Source organism: Mobula hypostoma, chromosome 6, assembly GCF_963921235.1.
Source record: "Mobula hypostoma chromosome 6, sMobHyp1.1, whole genome shotgun sequence".
Classification (NCBI taxonomy): domain Eukaryota; kingdom Metazoa; phylum Chordata; class Chondrichthyes; order Myliobatiformes; family Myliobatidae; genus Mobula; species Mobula hypostoma.
In genome coordinates this window covers 91,950,323-91,971,751 of record NC_086102.1, presented here as the reverse complement: position 1 = coordinate 91,971,751, position 21,429 = coordinate 91,950,323, and the positions used below count along the sequence as shown (strand labels likewise).

Sequence of the window (21,429 nt, the reverse complement as noted above, 5' to 3'; positions counted from 1 at the left end):
TTCTTATAAAATTGGTTGTTTCTGTTTCTCCTCTCAGGGCCATCAAAGTGCTTTTTTGAGTTAGGGTTAAAAGGCTCAGAAGTAATTCTTCCTTTGGCTTAATACCAATTTTTTTTTTTTTGCTTTCTCATTTGTGCAATGTCATTATGTTTAGAATGTTAGTGTTTTAGATTTTGTAATGGAAGTGATTGCCATTGGGGAAGAGGGTAGAGAAGAAATCTTCTAACCAAGGCTTATCGACTTGTTCTGTTTTACTTGCCTAATATTTGACCCGTGGGTTTTCTTTCAGAAAATGCACAAATGCAGTGTAATTTGATGCATTATCTGAAGTCAAATGGCGGTAGGGCATGCACAGGGAATTATGGTATGCTAATAGTACTGGTGAACAGTGAGACCTTGGGGTTCAACTCTGTAGTTTCCTGTAAGTGACAACTTAAAGTGCATAGGGTGATGAAGAAGGCATGTGGCATGCTTGCATTCGTAAGTCAGGGCATGCATATATATATATATTGGAGGATTATGTTGCAGTTTATCAAAATACTGGTTTTATCAAAACCAGAGGACTACTATGCAGGCTCAAAGTTAGCTGCAGAGAGCTGTAAACTTAGTGAACACCATCATGAGCAGTAGCCTCTGTAGCCAGGACATCTTCAAGGAGTGATGCCTCAAAAAGGCAGCGTCCATCATTAAGGACCACCATCACCCAGGTCATGCCTTGTTATCATTACTACCATTAGAAAGGAAGTACAGAAATGTGAAGGCACACTCAATGATTCAAGAACAGCTTCTTCCTCCTCTGCAGTCCGATTTCTGAATAGACATTGAACCCATGAACACTACCTCAGTACTTTTTATTTCCATTTTTGCAGTACTTATTAAATTTAACTACTTAATATATATATTTACTGTAATTCATGTTTTTTCTCAGTTATGATGTATTGCATTGTACTGCTGTTGCAAAATCAACAAATTTTGTGACATATGCCGGTGACGGTAAACCTGATGCTGGTTAGTTCTGCTCTCACTGTAGGGGGGAGGGTGTGCTGCTGGAGAGAATGCAGAGAAGATTCATCATGATGTTGCATGGGTTAGAAAGGAGAGATCGGATGAGCTGGGTTTGTTTTTCTAGAAGGAAGAGTGACCTGATAGAAGTGTGTAAAATTATAAGGAGCATCGATAGAGTGGACATCTGTTTCCCGTGGTAGGGGTATCAAAAACAACGGATCAAGGAGTTTAAGGAGTTAGGTTTAAGGAGTTTCAAAGAGAATTTGAGAGACAAGGTTATTTCTTTTTGTATTTTTGATATCTGGAGTTTGCAGCTTGAGGAGATGCTTGGGTCAGATGCACTGACTTTAGGAGATACTGAAGCAGGCAAAGGATAGGCAAAATATACAGACTTGAGTACAGGCAAATGGAATGAGTGGTCAAAATTCAGAATAAATTTATTATCAATGTACATATATGTCACCATATACAATCCTGAGATTCTCTTTTTTTTTGTGGGATGCTCAACAAATCTATAGAATGGTAACTATAACAGAATTAATGAATGACCACCAAACTAGGGCTTTCAACCAGAGTGCAGTGCAGAAGACGGGCAACTGCACAAATGCAAAAAGAAGAAACAATAATATAAATGAGAAATAATATTGAGAACATGAGATGAAGAGTTATTGACATATCAATAATGGGGCAAGTGAAGTTGAGTGAAGTTATTCCCTTTGTTCAAAAGCCTGATGTTTGAAGGGTAGTAACTGTTTCTGAAACTGGTGGTGTGAGTCCTGATGGTAGCAGTGAGTAGAGAGCATAACCTGGGTGGTGGGACCCTGATGATGGATGATGCTTTCCTGTGACAACACTCCATGTAGATGTGCTCAATGGTGGGGAGAGCTTTACCTCTGATGGACTGGGCCATATCCACTAATCTTTGTAGGATTTTCCACTCAAGGGCATTGATATTTTCGTACCAGGCTGTGATGCAACTAGTCAGTATAGTCTCTGCTACACATCTATAGACGTTTGTCAAAGTTTTAATATCATATTTAAATCTTTGCAAATTCCTAAGGAAGTAGAAGTGCTGCTGTGCTTTATTTGTACTTATGTGCTGGGTCTAGGACAGGCCCACTAAATTGATAACACTGAGGAATTTAAAGTTGCTGAGTCTCTCTACCTGTGATCCTCTCATGCGGACTGGCTTATGGATCAACTCCGTGGTCTTGCTGGCATTGAGTAAGAGGTTGTTGTTGTGACACCACTCAGCCAGATTTTCAATATCTCTTCCATTTGGTGATTTGTCACCTCCTTTAATTTTGCCTACGACAGTGGTGTTGTCAGCAAACTTGAAAATGGTGTTGGAGCTGTGCTTAGGCACACAGTCCTAGGTATAAAATGAGTAGAGCAGGGGGCTAAGCATACAGCCTTGTGGTGTACCTTCGCTGCTGGAGATTGTGGAGGAGGTGTTTTTTGCCAATCTGAACTGACCGTGGTCTGCAAGTGAGGAAATCGAGGATCCAATTGCACAAGGAGGTATTGAGGCTAAGGTCTTGAAGCTTATTGATTAGTTGAGGGATGATACTATTGAATACCGAGCTGTAGTCAATAAAGAACATCCGGCTGTATGCATCTTTGTACATTGACGAAAAGCTTGTTGTGGACCCAGTGGGCTGAGTGGCTTATTTCAAAGTTATTATCAGAGTACGTATATGTTATCATTTTGTTGCAGAAAAGGTATTACTCGGACATGAAGGGAGATCCCTTTTGAAAGTCTTTATTATAACATGATACGTATCATGGAGAACCCAACCTCTTAAAGCAGAGTTCTTAAGACTCTGCCTGAGTACACAGACATTTCTCATTATATAGACATAGTGTATGTTATCAAAAGCTTCCAAGCATGTTTATGAAATACAGCATGCAAGCAGATAATTCCTTTGCTCAATAATCATGTCTTAGCACAGTACAGAAAAAGGTATAATTAGGTTACTATTTCCTTATCTATTAGAAGACTACTTCTGCCTGGAGCCTTGGAGTAAGAACAATTACACAGTTCAACTAGAGAAGAAACAGAACATCACATGGTTATGCTTTGATTACTCCTTCTCAAGCTAGTTTAGACAGTTAGCAGTCCTCCAGGAGCGGTTTAAGGCTGCTGTAAAAAAAAAACACAATTCTTTAACCCATTAGCATCTAGCTAGTTACAAAATTTCTTCCATTTACAGTGGATTCCAGTTGTCTGAGACACATTAGGACCAGTACATTTTGGCCCAATTGAGCGGCTGCCCCAGTTATCTGAAGTTTCATGGAAAAATAGTGAAAAAGGTATAAAAAAGACAAACTACTATTAACTGAATAACAAATCATCTATTTAAATGGAATACAGAACAAATTGGAACAATATCAATACTTCTACAGTACAATAAAACTATACAAGTTTCTAATAATTAATGACAGGAATTCATCTGCCGTGTTCTTTTGATTATAAATGATCAAAATCAGCACAAACACCTAGTGTAGATAATGGATTGCCTTCATATGATGTTTTCAACAATTGCATCCTCTAAATCTTCATTTTCATTGTAACATTGAGGATGATTGTCGATACCTTCAAATTCTTTGGAGTTCCTAACATGTTGTATTAATGAAGTCATTTCATTTTTAGTCCTGGATGTTTCTTGCATCTCCAAGCCTGAAAGCTTGAAACCACAGTTAGCAAAACATTTCTGAGCAACACACCCAAAACTGTTCGGAATCCACTGTACTACCTTAGTATTGATTTTTTTACAGGCATTTACAGGAAAAAATATGCAATAGAATTTTATGAAAAACTGTACATAAACTGACAAAGACTGACAAGCAACAAATATGCAAAAGAAGACAAACTGTTTAAATGAAAATAAAACTGAGAACATGAGTTATAAAGAGCCCTTGAAAGTGAGACTGTAGATCTTAGAATCAGTTCAGAGATCCTCTCCAGCTCCTTTCCTGTAATGAAGACAGGCTCATGAATCTCCTGTAGACGATAATCAGCTCTTTAATTTTGCTGATGTTGAGAGAGGGTTCGTTGTTGTGACAGCACTCATCTTCCTCTTATATGGTGATTTGTCATCACCTTTGATTTGGCCAACAACTTTGATTCTTTGATCTTTTGATTCGGTGTATCTCTTTCCACAGTTCTATAAATGATCTTCCTTTGGTATTCCATTAGCAACAATACACATTCAAGATTTAAGTCATATTTCCATGTAATACAAGGCATTACGTCCATAGTGGTTCCAAATCCTCAAATTTTAAAGTTTGTAATCCAGTTGATCATGGTCATGGAATTATGAAAAGACCATGATCGCCCACATCATACGACATGGCACATAACAAACAAATGAACCCAGTTAAATTTCTCATGTTTCACACATGTCACAGTGCTTTTAAAATTATTTATTGAATTGGGTTCCACCACCTTTCAAGGAGAGCTTTCTAGATCCTGACAGCTGAGTGGGCGAGAAATATTGTCCCAAATCCCTTCCAGATTATCTTATTGACAACAATTGGTTTTTAATGAAAACCAGAAAGAACATACTTCAGCTTGGATGTATCTTTTACTGTAATGAAAATCCATCAACCCAGCTAACCTTTCAGTTAAACACCCCTGTTCCTATCAGTTCTGGTATAGGGTCTTGACCTGAAACAAGCTCTTTGTCTCCACAGATGCTGCCTGACCCACTGAGTGCCTCCAGAAGTATTTGCTCCAGATTCCAGTGTCCTGTACCTTTCCTAAGACAGTTAAATCTTTCCTGAAATGAAACGAGCCAGAATAGCCCAGCATGGTCTGCTGAGTTTGGAGTGCCACTGAATTCACCACAGTAGACTGAAGGGGTCAAGTGATGCAAAATCAGAGTCAGATTTATGATCACTAACATTTGTCATAGAATTCATTTTGTGACAGGAATACAGTGCAAAAGATAAAACTTAATAAAAATTACAAATAAGTAATGTGAAATAGGATAGTGAGGTACTGTTCTCATGGACCAGTCAGAAATCTGATGGCAGAGGGGAAGAAGCTGTTCTTAAATCAATGAGTGTGGAGTCTTCAAGTTCCTGTCCCTCCTCCCAGATGGTAGTAATAAGAAGGCATGTCCCAGATGGTGAGTGTCCTTAATAATGGATGCCACAGAATTTATAGGATCTCGTGCAGGGTTTCTCAACAGAGGTTCCTTGAGAGGTCTCACTAGAGATTCTGTGAGAGCTCGTGATTAAAAAAATAAACATTGTTTTTTGAGCTTCGTGCAGCGTGTGATGCCGCTAGTGCTCACAGTAGTGGCTGACTGAGCAGCCCCGTTGGCAATCTCATTAGAGGCCTCCCAGTCGAGTATGGCAGTGCACAGTAGGACTGTGTTTATTTGGTTGGGTCCATTCTGTTTTTGACGTGAGCTGGGGGGGCCGTTGATGATTGGTGAGTGCTGTAATGCAGGAGTCCCCAACCTTTTTTGCACCGCGGACCGGTTTAATATTGACAATATTCTTGCAGACCGGCCGATAGGGGGGTGGGGGGCGAGGGTGCAGGTGTTCAAGTAGGGTTGCCAACTTTCTCACTCCCAAATAAGGGACAAAAGCAGCAGTCAAATACAGGACACTTGTGTTTACCCCAAGAAAGACTACCATGACCATGAAGCCTTGCGCGGGCACCTGTGTGCGCATGCGTGACGTGCGCATGCATGACGTGCGCATGCGTGACGTACGCATACATGACGTGCGCATACGTGTACGTGTCAATTTTTTTTCTACAAATCGGTTTTGGCTTAATCTTCCTGATTCTGTTAAGTGAAACTACACTGTACATACATTATTTCTACTTTATATAGGCTGTGTATTTATCATATTTCTGCTGTTACTATATGTTACTGTTATTTTAGGTTTTATGTGTTATTTGGTAGGGAACGCTCAAATTTTCCCCATATAAATTAATGGTAATTGCTTCTTCGCTTTATGCCATTTCAGCACGAAAGGTTTCATAGGAACGCTCTAACTTAGCGGGGGACATACAGGACAAGGGCGGTCCCGTATGGGACAAACCAATTTAGCCCAATATACGGGATGTCCCGGCTAATATGGGACAGTTGGCAACCCTATGTTCAAGTTCAACAGTGTGTTACAGGGAATGAGGAAAGGTGCAGCTGACTCATATCATTTCATATTGCCAAATCATATTGTTTCCTCGCAGACCGGTAGCACATGCTTTGCTTGTTTTGCTTTGGTGGTTGGGGACCACTGCTGTATTGCACGGAGGGGAGGACAATAGGCTGATGGTGAGCGTGAAGTGTGTTTTCTGATAATTGAGTGGACTTGCCCAACTTGGGGTGTGATGTCAGCCTGTCCCTCCCAAATTACCTCCCCTAACTTCCCTTTATGTGCTGCTAACTGACTTATGGGAGCGAACAGACTCTACTGGTGTATTAGAAAATCGGAGGGATATTTTCATTCTGGAGGAATTCTTATGCCCCGCAACTCAGCTGCTCACCTGCTGCTTTGCTGTTAAGAATGTAAGAAGTAGGAGCAGGAGTAGGCCAACTGGCCCGTCGAGCCTGCTTCACCATTCAATAAGATCATGGCTGATCTGGCCATAGACTCATCTCCACCTATCTGCCTTTTCCCCATAACCCTTAATTCCCCTTCTATGTAAAAATCTATCCAACCTTTTCTTAAATATATTTACTGAGGTAACCTCCACTGCTTCATTGGGCAGAGAATTCCACAGATTCACCACTCTCTGGAAAAAGCAGTTTCTCCTCATCTCCGTCCTGAATCTACTCCCCCGAATCTTGAGGCTATGTCTCCTAGTTCTAGTCTCACCTACCCATGGAAACAACTTGCCTCTATCTTATCTATCCCTTTCATAATTTTATATGTTTCTATACGATCTCCTCATTCTTCTGAATTCCAGTGAGTACAGCCCCAGGCAACTCAATCTCTTCTCATAGTCTTAAACCCCTCATCTCTGGAATCAACCTGGTGAACCTTCTCTGCACCACCTCCAAAGCCAGTATATCCTTCCTCAAGTAAGGAGACCAGAACTGCTCACAGTACTCCAGGTGTGGCCTCACCAGTATCCTATACAGTTGCAGCATAGCCTCCCTGCTCTTAAATTTAATCCCTCTAATACTGAAGGCCAACATCCCACTTGCCTTCTTGATAGCCTGCTGTACCTGCAAACCAACCTTTTGTGATTCATGCACAAACACTCCCAAGTCCCTCTACACAGCAGCATACTGCAATTTTTTTACCATTTATAATATAAACTGTTCTTTCATTTTTCCTTCCAAACCGTTGCTGTAAATGTTGCAAAAGGTGGATTGTGTAGGTTAGAAGTGAATTGTATTTTGAAGTTTTTGTATTTTTTGCGGTTTTGTTGTTTAGTTATTTATTATGCCGTTCTTTTTTATATTTTATTAATCCCTGTGTTTTACAGACATGTCTGACGGTATAGTCTTTTGAGTTATTTCAGTGCACTAGTGCAATAACAGACACAAAAATTCTGTCTTTCAAATGAAACTACTTATTAATAGAATTGACATAGACTGGTGATCCAAGTTGTCCTATTCTATTGTGCCTAGTTTGTGGCAAACAATTTACAAATGCAGCAATGGCTCCAGCAAAATTGAGAAGACGCTTAACTATGTCATTAGCATATGGAATGTAAATGTGTTGATTATTTTAAACGGCTATTGGAATCTCTAAACAAACAGAGTAAAGCTTTTGTTAATAAAGTCACGGTCAGTAAAAGGGTTCGGGAAGTGAGTTATTTAGTAACAGTAACCACGAGGAATTCTGCAGATGCTGGAAATTCAAGCAATACACCGAAGTTGCTGGTGAACGCAGCAGGCCAGGCAGCATCTCTAGGAAGAGGTACAGTTGACGTTTCAGGCTGAGACCCTTTGTCAGGACTAACTGAAGGAAGAGCTAGTAAGAAATTTGAAAGTAGGAGGGGGAGGGGGAGATCCAAAATGATAGGAGAAGACAGGAGGGGGAGGGATGGAGCCAAGAGCTGGACAGGTGATTGGCAAAAGGGATATGAGAGGATCATGGGACAGGAGGCCTGGGGAGAAGGAAAAGGAGGAGGGAGGGAAAAACCCAGAGGATGGGCAAGGGGTATAGTCAGAGGGACAGAGGGAGAAAAAGGAGAGAGAGAGAGAGAGAGAAAGAATATGTGTATATAAATAAATAACGGATGGGGTACAAGGGAGAGGTGGGGCATTAGCGGAAGTTAGAGAAGTCAATGTTCATGCCATCAGGTTGGAGGCTACCCAGATGGAATATAAGGTGTTGTTCCTCCAACCTGTGTGTGGCTTCACCTTTACAGTAGAGGAGGCCGTGGATAGACATGTCAGAATGGGAATGGGATGTGGAATTAAAATGTGTGGCCACTGGGAGATCCTGCTTTCTCTGGCGTACAGAGCGTAGGTGTTCAGCAAAATGATCTCCCAGTCTGCGTCGGGTTTCACCAATATATAGAAGGCCACATCGGGAGCACTGGATGCAGTACATCACCCCAGCAGTCACCTGTCCAGCTCTTGGCTCCATCCCTCCCCCTCCTATCTTCTCCCATCATTTTGGATCTCCCCCTCCCCCTCCCACTTGCAATTCTCTTACTAGCTCTTCCTTCAGTTAGTCCTGACGAAGGGTCTCGGCCAGAAACGTCGACTGTACCTCTTCCTGGAGATGCTGCCTGGCCTGCTGCGTTCACCAGCAAATTTGATGTCTATTTAGTAACAGAACTTATTATCCAGAAATCAATATACAATCATTATTTAAATTAAATCTACCGAGCCAACCTTTAGGAAAATTAAATCCCATTTTGGCTTAAGCCAGTTATTTAATGGAAGCATATTATGTTTGCCTTATGAGCTTTTAAAATTTTTGAAAGGGAAAGAGTTCAATTTCAAGAAAAGTAAGCTAAGCTTAACTGCCTGTTTTTCCCCAAAAAAGGTTGGCTAAAAATTCATTCTCTAATAAAAAGAGTATTGACAATTATTTTTGGATTATTATATCTACAATTTACTAATCACGTTAGCATACCATGAGCTGTAGATACATTTTTACACAAGAGTTCCCTGAGACCCGAAAATTAGTTCAAGGGTTCCTCCAGGGCAAAAAGGTTGAGAAAGTCTGATCTAGTGCTTTCTCGATGTATATGACGAAGAAGCTCTTCTTGGGCTTCGAGCCAGTTACAGGTATCAATTTTAATCAATGTTTCGATGACAGACTCTGCCACCTTCATCAGGGGTGATGCCCGGGCATTTGTAGTCTGGTGGTGTATATATACTCCTGCCGTCCATCCCTCCTGATTGGTTAGTCCTCATCCAATCAGGTTTCCACTGTCCCACCTTGTTTACAGTCGAATTCCAGTTCTTACTTAGAGCAAGACCTTCATCTTTGTTAAAATTCTTTTCCTCTAGTTTTATTTCAATGGCTTCTTTCACCAGGCGGTCCTGAAACCCATCGGCGCGGCAGAGTAATTTTGTGCTGTCAAAGTCAATTCTATGGCCATTGCAAATGCAATGTTCTGCTACCACTGATTTCTCCAGGTAACCCAAACAGAGGCACCTGCTGTGCTCCTTGATGTGAGTTTCCATCGTGCATCCCATTTGGCCGATATATGCTGCTCCACATTCACAGGAAGTCCTGTAAGCGCCAGCCTTCCTGAGTCCCAAGTTATTTTCGACCCGCATAAGCTGCGATTTGAGCTTCCTTATGGGTTTGTGGATGATATTAATTCAGTATTTCTTCAGGATCCTGGCGATCCTTCCAGAAACCATGGAAATATAGGGCAGATAGGCGGTAGCGATGCGTTTCTTTCTGCTAGAATTCCAGGTTTTTCTGTAGGCCCTTTTAAGGGCCCAATTGACTTCCTTCACCTTGTAGGCATTCTGTAGGAACATTGTGAGTAATCATCTTACTTCTTGGAAACTTTCCGGATCTGAAATAGTTTTCGCACACCTAATCAAAATAGAAAGAACCGCTGTACATTGGGAGGTGTGATGGTGGCTGTTATTGTTGAGGTTTCTGATAGGTACCATGCCCAAGTCATATTAGAAAGGCCAAGAACAGGAGGCAATCATTCTTCTCCATCGATTGAATGTTTGGATGTATGCTGTTCAGATGGTCATGGAACTGTTGGAGTGCCTGTAAACAAGGTGGGACAATGGAAACCTGATTAGCTGAGGACTAACCAACCAGGAGGGATGGACGATGGGGGTATATATACACCACTGGTTTAGACATTCCTAGGCATCATGGCTGATGAAGATGGCAGAGTTTGTTATCGAAATGTCAGTTAAGATCAATACCGATACCCGGTCGGAAGCCCAAGAAGAGCTTATTCATCACAAAATTTATAATAAGCAAAATTTAGTTGTTTCTCTTCATTCTAGGACAGTAAGTTTCCACAGTCGGGTTTTACCAAAGAATTCAGTGTGGATGGGGGATTCAAAGCTCAAGAGTCTGGAAATATGCCACCCACAGGTATGTGAAAATTGAACATATGGTGCTATTGTTTTATACATGTTGAAACTCATTTCTTGTGCTAAATCAAGTGCTGCCTAAGAGGCATAGCAGAGAATTATCTTTTATAATAGAACCTATGTGAATATCCTCATATTCTTGTATGTCTGCCCCTTCTAAACTATTCACTTTAGTTTAATGGAGAGTAGCAAACCTTCATTTCACCCAGTTAATTACTGTCTTGTACGTATGTGGGCAATGAACAAGAGGGCCATCATCATTAAATCCAGTCTTCATCAACCATAAGGAGATGTACACCACCTAACAATCTTACCCAATAAGCATCAACAGTCAAAGCTGACTTTTCATTGTCAATGTAACTTCTGTGTCTCAATGGCTCAGTATCTGTGGAAGATACTTGAAGGTGAGCTAATGATAGAGGAGGTGCTTCTCATTATCTTAATACAGCTTGGATATGCACAAGCTACTGTATATGCCATTCTGTCTCCAGTACAGAGAATTATTTTTGTTAAACTGCAATGTTCAGAATCAGACTTTTTACCATGACGTAAATGGTATGATCTTTGTTTTGCAGCAGCAGTACAGTGCTTGAGAGTATTTGTTTCAGATTAAATGGTGGAGGTTCTAGGTTGAGAGAATGTAAGGGGGGGCTGTGGGTTGGGGCATGGCAGAGAGGACTGGGAGGAGTCTGGGGCAAGCCAAGAGGCTGGATTGAGAGGCTGTTAAAGCAGAGTGGGTGAAGGTAACTGGAGCCTGGCTAAAGGTTGGAATGCCATGAAATATAAACATTCCTCAGTATAGTTAGTTCATCATCTTGGTCGAAATTAACAACATTCTTTGACCTCAAGTCAGGTTAAATTTATTGTCGTGTGCAAATACAATGAGGTACAGGTTGCATCACAGGCTTGTAGGTTCAGACAACACACAGAACATAAATTATACAGAACAGTGAAGAAAAGACGGCACTAATATCTTGCATAAAAATCTCACGATCGAGATATGATCTCCATGGTAATGCAGGAGGTCCTCCATCGTGCTCCATTCCTGAGGTTGGGTTAGGATTGTGCAAATCGGTTCAAAGCCTGAACGTTATAGGAACATAGCTGTTCCTGGACCTGGTGGTGTGGGGCTTGAGGGTTTTGTACCTCCTACTTGGTGGTAGTAGTGATTGCTCAGTTGATGTCAAGGTGATTGGTGCCATAGGTTCTGAGGTGAAACAGCACTGGGTAGTAGTTAATCTGTGGTCTGATGCAATGAATGCTATTAAATCCTTCGATAGTCCAGAATATCACTTGATGTCCGGTGTGAGGGAATATACGTGACACTTGACTCTCTGCAAAACTGTGTATCAACCATTAGGTAAACAACAGGAATTCTGCCGATGCTGGAAATTCAAGCAACACACATCAAAGTTGCTGGTGAATGCAGCAGGCCAGGCAGCATCTCTAGGAAGAGGTACAGTCGACGTTTCAGGCCGAGACCCTTCGTCAGGACTAACCGAAGGAAGAGTTAGTAAGAGATTTGAAAGTGGGAGGGGGAGGGGGAGGGGGAGATCCGAAATGATAGGAGAAGACAGGAGGGTGAGGGATGGAGCCAAGAGCTGGACAGGTGATTGGCAAAGGGGATATGAGAGGATCATGGGACAGGAGGTCCGGGGAGAAAGAAAGGAGGAGGGAGGGGGACCCAGAGGATGGGCAAGGGGTATAGTCAGAGGGACAGAGGGAGAAAAAGGAGAGAGAGAGAGAAAGAATATGTGTATAAAAATAAATAACGGATGGGGTACGAGGGGGAGGTGGGGCATTAGCGGAAGTTAGAGAAGTCAATGTTCGTGCCATCAGGTTGGAGGCTACCCATTAGGTGTTTCAACCATTAGGTGTTTTTTTTCTAGAGAATGCAATATCCCTGTTGTCCTGGATAATTTCCAATCTGATTTTGAATGTATAGCTTTTATTTCTTTGCCCCTCCTGGATATTATCTGAATTTTCAGAGCTCTTTTAGTAAATCTATCTTTCCCAATAATAAGTTGAATGCCCCCATTCTAGTTGTTTTTGGTATTGTGATGTACAGAAAGACCTGTGGGTGAGAATCCATAGCTCCATGGAAGTGGATAGGGTGGAGAAGGTAGTGAAAAACATTTAGTATGTTTAGTAGGCCGCGACATTGAATGTAAAAGTTAGGACTTCATATAGTTGTACATGGCATCGATTAGTTGAATCGAGTTGAGGGCCTCCGTCGGTCAGAGTTGACCCATAGATATTGTGTCCTAGCTGTCTAGATAAGCAAGCCTGGACAGTACGATATGGAGAGCAAGCTGTTGTCCATGTAGCAAACTCCCCCTCTCCAAAGGAACGGCAGAGACCGATACAGTTTGATACCAGCAGTATCCGCAGGAGTTGCCACTCGGCGTTGAACGCATTGTAGGACTGTTCTGGATTTTCCCTCGGGGTTTACTCCCAAAGCCTGTCCTATGAGTGGGTACAGCTGCAAGGCAGCTGAGATTTGAGACCGGAGTTTTCCTTCTCCTAGGCGAGCTGCCAGCCATGACTGACGAGTCCCACCTGCCCAAAGTGACTGGTTTTAAGATGCCAGTAACCTGCTGTTGCCCCTTCTGTCAGTAGAAATGGTTCCACTGGGCTTAGTAGCTAAGCCACATGTGAAGCCGGGAGCTGGACTTGGTTGTCAGAGCCTATTTGAGGCACATGCCATTGGGAGCATTTAATAGGCTGTGGGAGCTTGTCCCCATTACTACCCTTGGCTTAACAACCTTAAGGAACATTGACTAGACCAGTTAGTCTACTGTGTGCATTTCACCACACTACTAGGTGGATGTGGTAGCAATAGAAAGAATAGGGAAGAGGTTCACCAGGATGTTGACTGGAATGAAGGCCTGTAGTTACAAGGAGCAATTGGATAGCTTGAAATGTAGGAGGCTGAGGGATGAGCTTAGAGGTTTACAAAAGTGTGAGGGGCGGAGACAGAACCTTTTATCCCCAGGCAAGGGAGTCTAAAACTAGAGGCACAAATTTAAGGTGAGAAGAGAGAAATTTAAAGGAGATCTGTGAGGTGAGTTTTTCAGACAGAATTTCTGGAATGAGCTGTCAGAGGTGGTGGAGGCAGACACTATTACTGTGTTTGAAAGACATTCAGAAAAGTGTTAGGAAACTAACTACTTGGGAAGCAGGCAAGTTAAATTAATGTAGATAAGCACCACAGTTGGCGAAGGTGAGTTCAGCCAAAAGGACCATTTTCTGTGCTGTGTGATCCTATAATTCTATAGGGTTTATAATTTATATAATAAACTAAAACAATACAGTTTACCTGAGCTTCCTATTTTGCTTATCCCAGGATTCTGTCTTGAATTCTCTTTTGCTAAAACACTCCAACCTTGGTTTAAAAAAAGCTTCAACCATGGCAATGTTTCTAAAGGAAGAATTTGGTGTTTGTTTTGCTGCTGCTCGTAGCTTGTATGATTGTGTGAGGTTGACCACCAGGGATAAGAGATGGTCTTCATCTCTGTAACTAATTTACACACAACCTTATAGTAAAAAATTTTAGATGTTAAGTAACTTATCAAGTGGATAGCCTTGAATTCCTGTTGACTTCAACAATAACTTTGTTGGTAGGAATATCTCAGAAAAGAAGCAAAGGCTTAAGGAGAGAATAAAGGAGATGTGAGGGACAGGGTTCTTTTTATACATCCGTTGCTAGAGGTGATGGAGGAATAGAATATAGCCACTAAACTTGAGGCAATTAGATCTGTACTTAAATTGCTTGAAGGGAAATGATCATAATGCAGGCAAATGGGATTAATGTAGAGGAGAAGGATGGGGAAGCCGTCCTCCTCCAGGGTACAAGGGCTGATTGATAAATTCATGGCCTAAGGTAAAAGGAGTCAATTTTAGAAAACCTAGCACATTTATTTTTCCTACATTCACACACTTAGTCCAGTGGTCATGGAGCAACCTCCAGAACGTGGTCCACAGCAGGGGTGATTGATAAGTTTGTGGCCTAAAGTAGAAGGCAATGAGGAGAAACTTCAAACTTTCTGCATAAGCACTCAAGAGATGAACTACACGTGTATGTAACGAGAGCTGTATAACTCATCTCCTTCTACCTTGGGCCACAAACTTATCAATCACTCCTGCTGTGGACCACGTGGAGGTCCAAGATGCTTTCGTTACATGCACGTGCAGTTCAACTCTTTGAGTGATAATGCAGAAAGTTTGAAGTTAATAACGCATCTCCTTCTACCTTAGGCCAAGACCTTATCAATCACCCCTGCTGTGGACCATTTCTACAAAGAAGGGAACTGTATGCTCCGTGACCGCTGGACTAAGTGTGTACATGTAGGAGGGGACTATGTTGAAAAATAAATGTGCTAGGTTTTCTAAAATTGACTCCTCCTACCTTAGGCCACAAACTTGCCTATCACCCCTCATGTATTATACAAAGATCTCGTACTCAGGGTTCAGCTTGAGCAGCTGGGTTCATGCAACTCTGGGAAGCCTAAACCTGCAGCTGTTAACTGGTTTAAAGATTGGGCCACAGAAGCTGAATAGAACAGTTGTCTACTCTCAGGTGTGTTCAGTGCTCTTGCCTTCTGTTTCGCACCTGTACTGTAGCAGTCATCTCTACGTGTCTAGTGCTCCCCTAGTCATGATTAGGTACTGAAGGCTACCAGGCAAAGCCTTAGTCAGTGGGGCTGGCTCTAAAGTTGTGGTGTGGAGCTGTGATTTTTGATGTCACCTTGCTTGAAGACCGAATCGACTGGGAAGTGGCAAGTGAAGGGAGTGCACTGGAAGGTTGGTAGTGTCAGTTTGGCTAAATTGCTTAAGCAAGACTGACCAAGATGGTGATATGAGGATTTGTATAAAACACACCAAGGTAGTGACCTTCCCTCCTTCCTCACCTGTACTTTTCTCACTACTATTATATTGAACTGTCTTGATACATTTAGAGCAAAAAGTGCTTGAGGAGTCTTCGAGATCTGTGTGGGATTCTGTAAAAGACAAGATGACGTTTGTAATTTTTGTATAGATATAATCCAGTGAGTCTTGGCCCTAGAAAGATTTATAATTGAAAATTGACGATTTAATAACAGCTCAAGGCTGGGACATAGAGGCAGGAAGGGTTGGAGGATATACCATTCCACAGATAGGAAAATGTAATTGTTTCTTTCCAAGCACAATGCTAGTGTTAACTCTAGGTTTCTTCAGAAAGGAATATTCACTATTGTGCTTCTAGGAAGGTAGAATTAAAGGGCCCTTTGGTCCAACCTGACCATGCCATGAGCTTTTTGGCCATCAGACTAAACACTGTGTTTGGCAGAAACCAAATACCGCGCATAATCCAAAACCACAATCCCTACCATGACGCATGGTGGTGGCTGCATCATGCTTTGGGGAAGTTGCACGGCAGCAGACCCTGGAAGGCTTGTGAAGGTAGAGGATAAAATGAATGCAGCGGATTACAGGGAAATCCTAGAGGAAAGCCTGATGCAGTGTTGAAGAGAACTGCAATTTGGGAGAAGATTAGTTTTCCAGCAAGACAATGACCCCAAGCATAAAGCCAAAGCTACACAGGAATGGCTTAAAAACAACAAAGTGAATGTCCTGGAGTGGCCAAGTCAGAGTCCAGACCTCACTCCAATTGAGAATTTGTGGCTGGACTTGAAAAGTGCTGTTCATTCACAATCCCCATGTAATCTGACAGAGCTTGAACAGTTTTGTAAAGAAGAATGGGGGAAAATTGCAGTGTCGAGATGTGCAAAGCTGATAGAGACCTATCCACACAGACTCAAGGCTATAATTGCTGCCAAAGGAGTATCTACTAAATACTGACTTGAAGGAGGTAAATACTTTTGCAATCAATTATTTTGTGTTTTATATTTGTAATTTAGATCATTTTGTAGAGATCTGTTTTCGCTTTGACACAGGTCTTTTCTGTTGATCAGTGTCAAAAAAGCCAAATTAAATCCACTGTGATCCAATGTTGTAAAACAATAAAACATGAAAACTTCAAGGGGGTAAATACTTCCTATAGGCTCCGTAGCTGAGACCTAACTACAGGTGGGGGAGGAAGAAGACTCCATAGAGTTTTTCACCATAAACACTTACAAAGGGCCTTATCGCTATAATTGGCTTATTTTTCAAGTAGCATTTGCACCCGTACTCTGGCAAAAAAGCTATGGACCAGGTACTGCACAGCTGCCCAGGCATTCAGTGTTACCTGAATAACATCATTTTTACCAGTAAGCATAACAAGGAACATCTCCAAAATCTCAAGAGACTTTAAAAAAAAATTTACACTGGACAAAGATTTTGCTTCCTGAATACTTCTGGGTGTATTTTATGGATTTTGGGCTGCTGATCATGAAATTCACCATGAAATGTCCCTGTAATGCACCATTTAAAAAAAAAAATTCCCTTATCTGTCATTTAAATTCATATTCAAGTCGATTAAAATGTTGCCCAGAATGTAAGTTGAAAAACTTTCTATCTATGCCTGGGCATGCTTAGTCAGGGCGGATGCTGCATGGCAGGACAGGGTCGAGAAAGGCTGTAAATTTCCATGAAGGATTTCGATATTTGAGACAGATGTTTCCCAGAATAACTGATGCCATGATTAAGGAAAGCATTTTTGTTGGTCCACAAATCAAACAGGTCATTAATGGCCAGCAATTCAAAGAACTTCTAGTGGGACTAGAGAAAATTGCATGGAAGGCATTCAAGGATGTTGAAAGTTTTCTTGGCAAATATAGAGCACCAAACTACATACAGCTGGTTGACAACATGCTTCAAGCATACAAAACCATGAAGTGCAACATGGTGAAAGGTTTCACCAGGGCATTGTGGTGTTGGAGAAATGGTATCAGGGCAACTGGAATCCATCACTGCTGGCTGACTATTGTTGGACACTTAATCAAGAAGCCTCAGACACTGAGTACAAACGAAAATTATCACCAAAACATTTTCAGCTTAATTGAACTATTGCAAAGCATCAGCACCATTATGCAATTAAATGCATTATATTCAATAAAAGTTAATTTCTTGTTTCTTCAAATTCCTACGTGATGTAAGTAGTCTGAAATTGTATTTGTGTCCAGCTTCAAATGATCTATTGTAAACAAAAAAAAATTCTGAGGAAGCAACACTTTCGGGGAAAAAAAATTGTTGCCCAGGGCATGATGCAACAAATGTGAATGTTTTAAAGAAAGCATCATTACACAAATGTGCTGAGAAAATTCAAACAGTGGTGAATGCCCCAAGGCCAAAAGATATGTCACAGTTGCTGTCCTTTTAAGGATTTGTCAGTTACTATAACAGCTTACTGCTAAACCTGCCTACTGTGCTACACCCCTTGAACTCATTACTATAAATCGGGAAGAAATGGCAATGGACAAAGCAGTGTGAGGTGACTTTCCAAAAGACAAAGGAAATGGTGACGCCAGACTTTATACTCACACATTAAGATCCATATCGTCCAGTTAAACTTGCCTGTGACACCTTGCCTTATGGTATACGTGTAGTCATGTCACATGTTATGAGTGATGGAAGTGAACGCCCATAGCCTTTACTGCAGCAGAGAAAAAATACACAAAGATTGATAGAAAGAGACCTAGAAACTAGTTTGTGGTATAATATGTTTCAATCAGTACTTGTATGGGAGACAGTTTACCCTCATTACCATCATCAACCATTAGTGTCCAATTTCAGTCCACAGCAGGGTCTTCCACTACAGCAGCAGTAGGATTGCAGAGATGGTCTCTGTTCCTTGGAGGACACAATTACAAGGTTAAATTCAAGAGGACAAGTAATCATGGAAATGCTGATGGATTGTCCCATTTACCCTTGGCAAAGGAAATACCTGAAAAATTTATAAACAAGGACATTTCTCAATGTATTGTCCCTAATGCAAATGAAAGGTCTTCCTATTACGGCAGACTACTATACGGCAGAGGTGATCCAAAGGGAAACCAGAAAAGACCCCACACTGTCTCAGGTCTACATGGCCATCCAAAATGGCTGGAACGTTGAGCAGAAACTCTGGTTTCCCCAATTTTACCGGCACCTGGATGAACTTGCCCGTGACGGGGGTTGCCTTATGTGGGGATTGAGAGTTGCAGCATCTAAGCTGAGAGCTAAAGAGGACATGCCGGTCACATAGGGTTGGTCAAAATGAAAGTGTGGGCTAGGAGCTTTGTCTGATGGCCTGGGATAGATCAGCGAATCGTGCAACTTGGCATGCACTGTTTGGAATGCCAACACATCCAGAAGAAAGTTGTCCAGAGCTGTCAGAACCACCTCCTGCGGTCCCAGAGTCACCTCTTACAACTACCACGGAGGAGACACCAGAACTTGACGTTGCTTGGCAGGAGAGACTTGTGTATATGAAACAAAGTGACCACCCCACCCCCTTCCCATCGATCAGGAAAAACATTATCCCACAAGAAGAAAAAACCCTCCAAAACGATTAAATCCTGAGGGCTGAATGGGGCCATTTACAATTTACTATGCTGTGGATGTCTATATAGTAGTTGTATAATACACTATGTGTATGTGTCAAAGTGAAAAATTTCTACAAAATGGTCTAAATCTATTATAGTTATTAAACACAAAATAATTGATTGCATAAGAATTCACTCCCTTCAAGTCAGTATTTAGCAGATGTACCTTTGGCAGCCTTGAGTCTCTGTGGATCACTCTCTAACAGCTTTGCACATCTGGACACTGCAAATTTTCCCCATTCTTCTTTACAGAACTGATCAAGCGTTGACAGTTTGCATTGGGATCGTGAATGAACAGCCCTTTTCAAGTCCAGCCACAAATTCTCAATTGGATTGAGGTCTGGATTCTGACTTCGCCACTCCAGGACATGAACTTAGTTGTTTTTAAGCTGTGTAGCTTTGGCATTATGCTTGGGGTCATTGTCTTGCTGGAAAACTTATCTTCTCCCAAGTCGCAGTTCTCTTGCAGACTGCATCGGGTTTCCCTCCAGGATTTCCCTGTATTTTGCTGCATTCATTTTACCCTCTACCTTCATAAGTCTTCCAGGGCCTGCTGCAGTGAAGCATCCCCACAGCGTGATGCAGCCATCGTCATACTTCACGGTAGGAATGGTATGTTTTTGATAATGTGTGGTGTTTGGCTTACACCAAACATAGCATTTAGTCTGATGGCCAAAAAGCTCAATTTTGGTATCATCAGACCTTAGAACCTTCTTCCAGCTGACGTTAGAGTCTCCCACATGCCTCTGGCAAACTCTAGCCAAGATTTCATGAGTTGTTTCTTTTCTCAACAGTGGCTTTCTCTTTGCCACTCTCCCATAAAGATGCGATTGGTGAAGCACCCAAGCTTGTTATATGTGCAGTTTCTGCCACCCAAGCTTGTAACTCCTCCAGAGTTATCATAGGTCTCTTGGTGACCTCCCTCACTAGTCCCCTTCTTGCACAGTTACTCAGTTTTTGAGGACAGCCTGTTCTAAGCAGATTTACAGCTGTGCCATATTCTTTCCAATTCTTGATGCTTGACTAAACTGTACTCCAAGGGATATTCAGTGACTTGGTAATTTTCTTGTATCCATCTCCTGACTTGTGCTTTTCAATAATCTTTTTGTGGAGTTGCTTGGCATGTTTCTTTGTCTTCTTGGTATAGTTTTTGCCAGGATACTGACTCACCAGCAGTTGGACCTTCCAAATACAGGTGTATTTTTACTACAAACATTGAAACACCTTGACTGCACACAGGTCTCTAAAAACAGACTTCCACTTAACTAATTATGTGACTTCTAAAACCAGTTGGTTGCACCAGTGATGATTTGGTGTGTCATATTAAAGGGGATGAAAACTTGCGCAGTGAATTATTTTGTATTTTATGTTTGTAATTAATTTAGATCACTTTGTAGAGATTTGTTTTCACTTTGACATGAAAGAGTCTTTTTCTGTTGATAAGTGTCAAAAAAAAAAGGCAAATCAAATCCTCTGGGTGTGTGTGTATGTATATGTGTGTGTGTGTGTATGTATGTATATATATAATATCTATATATATATATATATATATATAATATCTATATATCTATATATATATGTAGAATATGTGTGTGTGTGTGTATATAAATAAATAAAAAACAATAAGGTTATATGTAAAATTACGTGAATGGCATACGTCATTACACAGCACATCGTATGTGCATACTTCTCTAAGCTAAATGTACACAAGTTATCCCTGATGCCATGTTTTTCTTTCAATTAGTTTTATGTTTTGAAGTTACAAACATAACCCTTGTTCCCCATTTAAGAAATGTCTTTCTCCACCACCGCTAATGGGCCTCAGTGACATCATATTTACTCACGTCATGATCCTCCACTCAGATGACATTGTCTGTTGCTGCCTTTCTCTCTCAAGCTTTCTAATGCTTAAACCTCACATCCTGAGCCACAGATTAAAGCTTCAAATGCAACTGGTTAGGCTGAAAAGCCATGGGATTGTATGATATTGTAACTGAAGCTTGAACTGCTAAATCTACATTGAAAGTGAAGGAGCCCTCAAAGCTTTGTGGCAGCAGCTTCTACAAAATCTGAATGCAAAATAATCTGAAGCCATATGACGTGACTCCAGGAAAATTATTTTTTGTTTTTACTAGGAACGCAATATTTTCAACAAAATCTTTGGTGGATTTCTGATGAGGAAAGCCTTTGAATTGGCATGGGCAAATGCTTGTGTTTATGGGTAAGAAACTTAAATTATTTCACATAGTGTGTGTACATAATGGTACCTGTCAGTTAGACTTCATAGTCCTAATTGTATTCCCCATCCCATCAGTTAGGTTGCCGTTGTGTTGTATCTCGACTTTTATTTGATCTCCTTTCTCCAGGTAATTAAATGGGCTGTTTTAACACAACACAGATACAGTGTGCTT

At 41.3% G+C, this 21,429-nt stretch overlaps 1 protein-coding gene across 3 annotated transcripts in view; it reads left to right on the top strand.

Annotated features, from left to right (window-relative positions):
* Positions 1 to 21,429, top strand: part of LOC134348193 (acyl-coenzyme A thioesterase 9, mitochondrial-like) — an 87,358-nt gene that overhangs the window by 54,394 nt on the left and 11,535 nt on the right. For all 3 annotated transcript variants that reach the window (XM_063051196.1, XM_063051195.1, XM_063051197.1), the window contains 2 exons: positions 10,422 to 10,512; positions 21,154 to 21,239. In XM_063051196.1, the coding sequence (XP_062907266.1) occupies positions 10,422 to 10,512; positions 21,154 to 21,239 (177 nt within the window). The remainder of the gene's footprint in view (positions 1 to 10,421; positions 10,513 to 21,153; positions 21,240 to 21,429) is intronic.